The 10,231-nt window shown below is 46.8% G+C and overlaps 1 protein-coding gene and 1 long non-coding RNA gene across 3 annotated transcripts in view; one reads left to right on the forward strand and one right to left on the reverse strand.

Annotated features, from left to right (window-relative positions):
- LOC124052981 overlaps nucleotides 1-9,382 on the forward strand; it is a 26,883-nt gene extending 17,501 nt beyond the window's left edge. For both annotated transcript variants that reach the window (XR_006842094.1, XR_006842095.1), the window contains exons 2-3: nucleotides 3,301-3,430; nucleotides 7,039-9,382. This is a non-coding gene — a long non-coding RNA (uncharacterized LOC124052981). The remainder of the gene's footprint in view (nucleotides 1-3,300; nucleotides 3,431-7,038) is intronic.
- Nucleotides 1-9,615, reverse strand: part of LOC124052969 (calpain-2 catalytic subunit-like) — a 13,955-nt gene extending 4,340 nt beyond the window's left edge. The window contains exons 1-13 of the mRNA XM_046377823.1: nucleotides 9,379-9,615; nucleotides 7,735-7,804; nucleotides 5,724-5,842; nucleotides 4,865-4,998; nucleotides 4,250-4,418; nucleotides 3,499-3,582; nucleotides 3,326-3,411; nucleotides 2,580-2,645; nucleotides 2,285-2,445; nucleotides 1,934-2,103; nucleotides 1,786-1,797; nucleotides 939-1,150; nucleotides 493-529 (exon numbers count right to left, since the gene is read on the reverse strand). Of these exons, the coding sequence (XP_046233779.1) occupies nucleotides 493-529; nucleotides 939-1,150; nucleotides 1,786-1,797; nucleotides 1,934-2,103; nucleotides 2,285-2,445; nucleotides 2,580-2,645; nucleotides 3,326-3,411; nucleotides 3,499-3,582; nucleotides 4,250-4,418; nucleotides 4,865-4,998; nucleotides 5,724-5,842; nucleotides 7,735-7,804; nucleotides 9,379-9,615 (1,557 nt within the window). The remainder of the gene's footprint in view (nucleotides 1-492; nucleotides 530-938; nucleotides 1,151-1,785; nucleotides 1,798-1,933; nucleotides 2,104-2,284; nucleotides 2,446-2,579; nucleotides 2,646-3,325; nucleotides 3,412-3,498; nucleotides 3,583-4,249; nucleotides 4,419-4,864; nucleotides 4,999-5,723; nucleotides 5,843-7,734; nucleotides 7,805-9,378) is intronic.
- Nucleotides 9,616-10,231: the final 616 nt, after the last annotated feature.

Consider the following 10,231-nt stretch of genomic DNA (forward strand, 5'->3'; position numbering starts at 1 on the left):
TGTAATCTTGGCTGTGGTTTCTTGATTTGGCGGGAGACAATGAGGCCCCAAACATGCCACAGGACATTTCTGGATTTACACTTGCTGCGAGGTGTTACAAGTTCCCTTATCAGAACCTTCAGTGTTGGTTTGATTTATAGTGTCGGGTGTACAGGATCAGGTCGTATCCTCATTTAATTGTTCTGTACATTAACTGTGCTCTCTCTGTCTTTGATGAACCAGAGTGACAGTGAGCCTCACATCTCATAGAATTGGAGTTACGTCCAGTAACTAACTCTGATGAGATGATTTGGTCCTGTGTTTCTGTTGTTGGGAATCGTTTACTGACTCTTTCTTTGACCTGCTTTATGTTGTTTTCACTCTCAACTATCTCTACCACCATGAGGAACTGGTCAATCAGGAACTGACCAATCATAATCCTTCTTGTTTCCACATGGAATCTCTGCAGCTTGTGAAGCCTTAATGTATGTCGATAAATCAAGTTTTACTTACATCATCTAGTTCAGCGCTGACTGGGTCGTCACAGGGCCTGACAGGACAGGAAGTCAGAATCAGTCATAAAGTTCTTATGAAACACAGGAAGCATTTATTGCATTTTTGATTAACAAAGATACACACCACACACACTAGCTTCCTAAGAGTTGAATCTGTAGGGGCAGCCCACCCAAAAACACCCTTTATGGTCCCTGAAGAGTGAACAGTAAAGCCAGACTTCAGGCCTAAAAGCCTCCATACAGAATCACTTGAATGACCACAGAAACACGACGGACATGTTTTCGTACTGTGGACCTAAACAGGACCTGAACAAGACCAAAGTTTGTCTGACTATCTGACTAAGATATAAGTCTGGGCCCAAAACCAAAGAAGGGACACAAACTAGAGGCTATAGGCCCCCTTCACTTCCCTCCCAAACAGACCAGCAGCACCAGTCATCTTACTCGGTCTGTGTCTGTTTCTCAGAGAACACTCGGATGCAGAAGTCTCCATTGAGGTGCGGCTCGAAGGTGGACGGGACGATCAGGTACTCTCCAGGTGGCAGTTTGAAGCGAGAGCAAACCTCACGCAGATTGATGAAGGTTTCGGACCTCTCCTTCTGAGCGTGGGTCAGAAAGAAGTTCTTATCCAGATGGACCTCCCTCTGCCCTTTGAACTGAACAAAGAAAAGAGCTCATATTCAACACCTGGGCAAGCGGCACAGCCAGTAAGCATAACCTTTACACATGCACCTAATGTCCTGACAGAAATGTTGGAAAATCCAGAAGAAGAATGCAGTGGATCCCGACAGATCGACAGTACTACATCTTATGTATTTCAGGCCACTAACTAACAATCTTTGACTGTTTCATCACTTGTTGCTTCCAGCAACGACTGGCTTCTATTCAGTTCAAGGAAAAAGTTCTATGAACAGCAGTTTTTCCTTTAATGCATGAAAACACTAGAACTCAAGAAAACAATGAATTTAAGCAACAAACTCAAATCCTGGCTGTCTGGGCATTCAATTACCTGAATATAATGGCTACGCAGATGGCAGGAGATCAAACTAAAAACTGATGAATGATTTGGAAAATGCAGTTTTATGTCACCAATGTGCTTCTTCAAATCAAAGTTATCTTATCATCACCACTGCAACCTTACAAATCAATACTCATTAAACCATGAAACAGAAAAGGTCCAAGTTGTCTCGGATGGGACAAGCGGTCTGAAGTCTGATGACATGAATAAGGACTGATGAGTGTTCTGCAGCCTTTGACCTTCAACCTGAAGGTGTCAGTGGCCAGAGCTCACCTGTTCAGGAACCTAAAGCAAAGCAAAAGACAAGAAAAAGGTTTGTTTGGACAGTTGATGGATCTGTGTTGTCCCATCAATCATGCTTCACTCCTCTGGACCTTTTTCTTGATCTGTTCTTAAACCTAAAGCAGACCACAGTTCTCACCTCGTAAATGGCAAACCCAATGGTGTGCATGTCCTCTCCTTGTTTCCGGAGCTTTCTGCGGTTCTTCTGGATCAGACCAACCACAAAGCTGCATCCCACTTCTCCATCATCTGGGTCATCATCGTCCTCATCCAGTTTGATAATAAACTGAGGATTCATCCAGAATGTGTCTGCAGAGGAAGAAACAGCTTCCAGTTACATGAAGACCATCAGTGCACATTGGGAAACTCTTTAAGACTCCAGCTCCTTCTGATGGGGTCAGTCTTGATCCGGGCTGGAGTACCTTCAGTTGGGTTTTTCCTTACTCACACATATCTTTTTCATTTTAACTATTAGCGTATTAGTACTTACAGGGGTGGTTCCTGCAGCCTCCAGCGGTGGATCCTCTCCTCCACGTGCCATCGAATTTGCTGACACTCCAATGTTTAACAGAGTCATCTTCGATGGCGTCTGGGGTCAGAGTGCAAACCTCAATACGAGAGTAGTGACGCAAGAAGTCGTTGAAGGACATCCTGCAGAGAAAGGACAGCTAGGAGATCTCAGTCACCATGAACACCAATATCACAACCACTTCAGGACCTGACAGATCAGTACAGGAGGTTTAGATGGTAGTAAGTTCTGCTAACATTTCAGACACTCTACCTACCAGAACTCTCCGTCCTCTGCGTTGGCATGTGGACAGTCGCCCTGCACTGAGTTCCACTCAGACGATCTGTGAGAACATAACCACAACGTTCTTAAAAGAGAACAGACTTTATGCAACTGGTTACAAGAAAACCTGCTGTGGTTCCGTTCTGGGGTGCAGCCTGGCTCTGGGGTGAGAAAGAGGAGGATGCTGCATGAAGCATCATGGACTCCCTGTGAAGTGCTGGTCACACACAGGATCGCCTTCAGACATCCACCTACAGCTCATTTCACTCATGCACAGATGGACAGCAGGACAGGCTGAGGTGGATCTAATCTCACCTCAATCTGTACGTCATTTAAATTCGCATTGCTTCAAAATTCCTCTTGTTTCCTCTAATCTCTTCTCTCATTGTGTTTATATATCATGTTCTGTCAATGAAATACAGGATTGTAAAGTATAAAACTCAAAGTCAGTCAAACTAATTAGAGGACGCTCTAATGAGACTGACTGCTCATTAGTGGCTAATACAACAAAGACATCTCAGTGTCATCCTGTCTCATGTCTCATCTCATTTCATCAGTTTCTTTGTGAATATAATTCATTTTATCCTATCTCTCATCTCTTTACATCTGGCTGGATCCAATCCAGTCTTGATTTGTCTCATCTACCCCAGTTTCCTCATGTCTTCTGTAAAAGTCGTGATATCTCATTTCATACAGTAACTATTCTTGTTTGACAGGTTGTGTGTGAGCTGGTTTGGTTACCCGTCGCTCCACGCTCCAGTCCACTCCACCTGACCCCATGGGTTCCTCATCCTCACCAGCTTCTCCTGCCGGCCCCGGTAGTTCACCTGGAAACACGACAACAAGGTATCATCCTCCTCGTCTTTCTCGCCATCTCATTCTCATGTCGTTTAATCTGAAGGAGGCGACTTTACCTCCACAGCCCCCGTCAGCGAGTAGGCGTGGCCTTTCACCAGCTTCTGACGGGTGACGGCCTCTGAGTCCGCAGCGCTGGTGATCTGCAGTGTAGCAAGAACGAGGACAGTTTAGTCTTCAATTCAATTTTATTTATTTAGCACCTTTTACAATCAAAATTGTCTCTAGGTGCTTCACAGAGACCCAGAGCCTGAACCCTCGAGCAAGCAGACAGTGGCAAGGAAAAACTCCCTTTTAACAGGAAGAAACCCTGAGCAGGACCCGACTCACAGGGGAGAACCATCCTGCTGATAGTCGGCTGGGTGAAGGAGGAGAAGAAGAGGTAGACAGGACAGAGAGGATGAAAGAGAGAGAGAGAGAGAGAAACATGCAGTAAACATCATACATTACAAAGGACAGACATGACAGGTTGTTATAACTGGAATTCTGGAGATTATGTATTGTATGTATTTGTTTTTTAGCTGATATGTTGTTCATCACAGTCATCAACAGAGAGCAGGAGTTAACCCTAACTCCTAACTCCTCATCTTGAAGTATAAAGATAAGACATTTAGTTTCATCTCTTGTATCCGCTTCTTAATTTCCATCTCTGGAAGCAGTTTTTCCAGCTCTTCTCGGTTCAGGAGATATCTGTTTCATTTTCTCCTTCAACTAAGTTGTTTTTGCAGTAAATACTGACAAGCTTCGCTGTAACATGATAATTTCCTCCCAGTGAAGATGAGAGACAGAGTGAACATAATGAAGACTCACATCGATGGAGCAGCCCAGCAGGGCTCCAGCTTCCAGGGCCTTCTTGATGATCTGGAACAGGTTGGAGGGGGGTCGTTGGAGGTCGAAGTTCTCAGCAATGCCTCCAGTGAAATCTTCAAAGCCCTCGGTGGTGGACCCGCCAGACAAAGCTTCATAGCAGCCGTTCACTCTGTGAGGAAAACACAGAGAAGAGCACACTAAACACTAAACGTTAACTACAGCCAGGACAGCAAAGCGTTTGTGCTGTCGCCTAGTGGTTGATTCATGTTGTGACCGCTATGTATGCAGATTATCCAGATCTTTACGATGCAATAGAGTTGCCTCCTGGTTTAGATATGTGTTCAGATTCGGGTGACTTAGATTACCTGAGGATCACATTATCACCCATAGAAGATGTTCCTTCTAACTGCAGAACTTAGCCGAGAATCATCATGTGTTTCTTGACTATCAAAGTCATCCAGTGACATTTGTTCATCCATGGCTACACTAAAAACAGGAACTGCTAACAGTTTTAACGGCGACTGTGTCACTAAATGTGAACAAATATATTAAAAATCAGTCAGTCAGACTCAGGTCTTGGCCTGCTGTGGTCTGTGAACAGAAGGTTGGTCTTACTTGGCGTAGGCCTTCTCCAGAAGGGCGCTCCAGAACTCCCTCCCCTCCGCTGAGTGGACGAACATCAGCTCTCCATCTTTGACTGGCAGACGGTCATCGATCACTACGTCCACCCACTCACCAAACTGCCAGAACTACACACAGACGAGGAAACAATCACATACACAGTGTCGATGTTTACTTCAGAAGTCTCTCCTAAAAGTCTGAATTCGTCGTCCTGTCCCCAGCAGAGTGGAGCTCAGCTCACACAGCACTGAGGCTGCAGTGGAGAACCGGGTGAAGTAAAGGTGGTGTTTTACTTCCCCCGGCTTCCTCTGCAGCTGCTGTTCTGTTACATAAACACTGAGATCTTGTTAAGCTCATAGGGAGCTGACAGGCTACTGTAAAGTAACAAAAACACAAATTATTCCAACAGAGTGGTATCTGTTACTACAGTCTGAAGACCGTCGAGCTCCTCAGCAGCAGTGGGAAGATGGAAACTGATCTGATCAATGGAAATGTTCCAGTGTTAGCAAGAAAGGCTGATCAAATACGAAGACATTAGGAGCGTCTGACAAAGCATTTCTATTGGACTGAATGGAACTTAGGAACTTGCTATGAACTCAGACTGGACATACTGCAGGGCTTTTGGAGTTCCTCAGGGTTAGGCCCCCGGATTATTTTACTTTGCTTTCATGTCTCCCCTTGGACATAAACTACCCAGAAACACTACAAACATATTTATACTTACTTGGAATGAATTTTCATTCGTGGATGAATGGCTCCTTTAACATATTTGAAAGTAACTGTGTGTTAAAGTGGGTTAATTTGTCTCCACAGTTCAGGTAGACTAACAGCACTAATGTCACATTTCTGTTACCTGGAAGTGAAAGATGCCGGCGTAGTCGTCACCGAAGCCCTGGTCGGTGGGAACGACTCTGGCCATCACATACTCATTGAGCGTCAGTGAGGCAATGGCTGCCAACAGCCAGCAGTCACCTGGACACACAGGAAAACAATCAGAAAGACTAAAACTGACTCACTGCAGCCCCCTACAGGCAGCAGAGCTTATTACAGACAACCAATTCAATTCAATTCAGTTTATTTATATGGCACCAATTCACAACAAAAGTTATCTCATGACACTTTCCAATTAGAGCAGGTCGAGACCAAACTCTTTAATTAAACTGTAGTACAGAGAGCCCAACATTTCCCCTCGAGCAGCACTTGGCCACAGTGGAGAGGAAAAACTGACTTTTAGAAGGCAGAAACCTCGGAGCAGACCCCGACTCAAGATGGGCGGCCATCTGCCTTGACCGGTTGGGTTGAGAGAGAGAGAGAGAGAGAGAGAGAGAGAGAGAGAGAGCAGGAGAGAGAGAGAGAGAGCAAGGGAGAGAGGCAGAGGGGGTGGGGTGTGAGAGAAGGAGCACACAAGCAGAGATGCATAGCAGCAGTAATAATACCAGAAGTATCGGAACTGTAGATAACACTGAGATCTACAGAGCTGATCCTCGAGAGCCGTAAGAAGATCAAGAGCCTTGAACAGAGTCCAACACATGAAACATCCATGATGAGAGGCCACAAGCATCAGCGGCCGTGAACGTCTCAGTAACAAAGCAGCTGTAGTTTGGTTTAGTCCAAACAGCAGCCCGAAGCCCAAAGACTCTTCATTTATTGTCAGGAACAACAAAGAAAGCAGCAGATCCTGACAGTTAAGAGGCTGGAACCAGCAGATGTCTGGCCATTCGACTATCAGAAGGGATGGCAGCCAATTTTCCTTCAATCAACTAACTGATTGATCGTTGCACCTCGAATCTCAAATTTGTTTCTTTGTCTTGGTTCTTCTTCATTTATTAAGAGTTCAGCACTGATCTGTAAAAAAATATTTTTTATTCCAGGATTGCTAAACTCTTATTGGTGCAGACCTGCATGACATCATCACCCAGGCTTCATATGACAATACGTAACGCTTGGATAGAAAAGCTCTTTGAGGATAAATAAAGGAATTCTGATTCTGATTCTCAGGCGACAGGAAGTGGAAAAAGCAAAAAACTACAATAATGGACCAGGTGTGAGAACCAAACTATTTTCATTGCTTAAGAATAAAAAGCTTCAGAGGAAGTTCAGTCAAACTAAAAACAAATTTAATGTAAGATAAAACAGCCTGTGGCTCTTCTGTACTTGTCTGACCACAGATAGTCCAGGCGAGAGGTCTCACTCTGGTGCAGATTCCTGACTGACGAGGTGAAAGCAGAGAAACCTGAGGGAGAATGTGTTTCTGCATGTGGAAACAAAACTTGAATGTGAGTTACACAACAGAGAATCTGCTGCTGTGGTTTAATGAAGGCACGACATGCTGGTGAGTCACGCACCACAACACTGTGTGTGTGTGTGTGTGTGTGTGGGTGTGTGTGTGTGTGTGTGCACGCGTCAGGGTGTGTCCTCAGTGGTTTACTGAACATATCTTCACTCGCTCTCTCCCTCTCTATCTCTGATGTTTGGCTCTTTGTCTCTCGCCCTCTAACAATAGCTGATAGTTGGCAGTCCACTTCCTGTCCTGCTCCTTCCTGCTCAGCCAATCAGGGCCCAGGCTGGCAGCGCCCTCTAATTAGAGCAGGATTCAGATTCTCAGCTGGCTCACATTAACTTCTCTGGGTGTGCTGTAAACAAGGTGTGGTGTCTGAGTCCAGGAATATTGTTCATGTTGGACACGAGATGTCTCCTTTCATTTGATTTCCTGTCTCATTTCAGACTGGGCTCTGATTGGCTCCAGGCTAGCCCAGATGCAGGTGAGTCGCCGACTGGCAGAAACTACGCAGAGTGTTTACAGTGAGGCTGTGCACAGCCCCGTAAAAACTGTGGTGTGTTCACTGACAGTCAGGATAACTCACCCAGAGCTCCCTGGCAGATGTCGGTCCTGGTGGCTCCACCCATGATGAACTCAGGATTCGAGACCAGTTCCTGGTGGACAGGAAGTCAAAAGCACTGAGATTAAAACAGACATGAACTGAGTGGACTCTACAGACTGATCCTCCTGTTTTGGGCCCCCTCAGGACTTGAGCCCAGTTCAGTGAACAGCCATCATCAGACTGTCCACTCTGGTATGGAGTCAGTCTCAGTCCAGTCTGAGTCTCAGCTGCAGTCGTCCAGCGGAGTTGTGTTTTTCCTGTTTAAGTAATTTCTTAAATTCCTGAGATGTTTGAGTGAAGTCGACCTTCGGTTAATGTCAGTTTTGAAACGTCCTGCGGGCTCCACTGGACTGTGAACACATCCTGCATTGTACTCAGAACTACTTTACTACACGTTTGTACACATTTTACCTTCAGAAGGTGTGCAGTTTGTGCAGCTCAGACCTGCCTGAGTCACCCCCCCTCATGTGCTCGCTACTTCCTGCTTCTGAAAATACTCCGAGTGACACATCAGCTCAGTACACACACTTTTTGACATAAACAGTACAGTAACTTTACAAGCAGCAGGAGTGTGTGTGTGTGTGTGTGTGTGTGTGTTGCTCTGTGTGCGTGTGTGTGTTACTCTGTGTGTGTGCGTGTGTGTGTGCTGGTTGTTCCTCAGGGTGTCTCTCAAACCAGGAACCTCCTCCCTCTCTGAAATCGTAGTGACTCATCTGACCGGTATGCAGGATCTCTGACTGAGTGACTCACTGTGTGCTCAGATGGGTTCAAGTCAAAGCAGCAGTGAACACATGAAGGTGAATTCAGGACGTTTGTCATGTTGGAGCTGATCTAACTGGTGCGACTGACCCTCCGGTCTACAGCTCTGGGATCAGCTCCGACACGCTGGCTGACCAGAACTGGTCTGAGTGCAAGAGCTTCTGACTGGAACCGGTTTCCAGCAGACACATTGGGATCCCACACACACGTGACGGACCAACGGCTGCTGGTGTGTCGGCTGTTTTCACGTGTTCAGTGTGTGTGTGAAGACAAAGCTGAAGAGGAGTCTAATAAACAAACAGATAAACAAACCTGAAGAGTGTACACTTCATGTTTCCACGTTCCCCCTGCACAGTATTTCTACAGTACACAACTGCAGTACTATGACAGTGCCGTGTACTGGGACTGTGGACTGTGACTGTATGTCATGATTTCTGTCCTCCAGGATTTTTATGTTTGTACAGCAGGCTGTAGTTTATTACAGTCCGGTGCTGTGGTGATGACGAGGTCACGTGATGTTGTGTCGTCTGTACGGAACAAATAAAATAAGATCGAGAGACAAACTTCTTACTTCACATCTGACGTCTGTTTACTGATCAGCTGATTAACACCTGATCCATATCTGATTGCTGTCTGGGTAATACTTCTGGTCTTTCTGTAGTGTGTCCGATGAAGTGGTTTCTGAGGGTTTCTGGTGTGTTTTTCCGTCCGGGTGGAGCAGCAGCAGCTCTGAGTCGCCTGCAGGTATCCTGCCAACACCCCCGCCCCCCCCAAACACACACCACCACCACCACCACATAACGCCCCTCCAGCTCCACCCACCCATCCTGAACCAAACGCAGATCCAGAACCAGGCCCGGGTCTTACCGTGGGCCTCTTCCAGGTGACTCCCCGGACCTTGTAGGAGCTGCGGCCCAGCTCGTTGAAGCCCAGAGCCTCGGGCGCGGCGGGGAACGTCGGGTCGCAGAAGAGTTCCCCGGCCGAGAGGCACTGAGCTCTCAGAGCCGCGAAGTCCTGGTTCAGGTATCGCGTCGCGTTGGCGTTGGTACCGAAGCCCGCAGCCAAGGCCCGCTTCTTCGCCAGGGTGGAGGCCACGCCGGACATGATGGAGGCGAAGAAGAAGAGCAAAATCCGGAGGGAGAAAAGTTAGAAAAAGTTAGCAGACTCCGCAGCTTGATAAAGTTTTCCTCTCAGAGCAGACTTTCAGTCGGACCTCCGCCCCAAAATCAGAGCGGCAGAGGAGGAGGAGCCTCAGACTGCCTGCGGTCAGCCAGAGTCTCTCCACCCCTTCTGAGAACTTCTGGAGCAAGAAGCCGAGTCTCGTCAGACAGCAGCAGCCTCGTCCTCACCGCCGGGACCAGTTTATTACGAGATTATTAGACACATATAGACACACCACGCAGAGGAACGGCGAGAGGGAAGAGCCGACACACAGCAGACACAACACAACAGACGCTACACGACACAACACAGCAGACACAACAGACACGACACAACAGACGCTACACGACACAACACAGCAGACACAACAGACACGACACAACAGACGCTACACGACACAACACAGCAGACACAACAGACACGACACAACAGACGCTACACGACACAACACAGCAGACACAACAGACACGACACAACAGACGCTACACGACACAACACAGCAGACACAACAGACACGACACAACAGACGCTACACGACACGACACAACAGACACAACAC

This window comes from Scatophagus argus, chromosome 2 (assembly GCF_020382885.2).
Source record: "Scatophagus argus isolate fScaArg1 chromosome 2, fScaArg1.pri, whole genome shotgun sequence".
In the NCBI taxonomy this organism is placed as follows: Eukaryota; Metazoa; Chordata; class Actinopteri; family Scatophagidae; genus Scatophagus; species Scatophagus argus.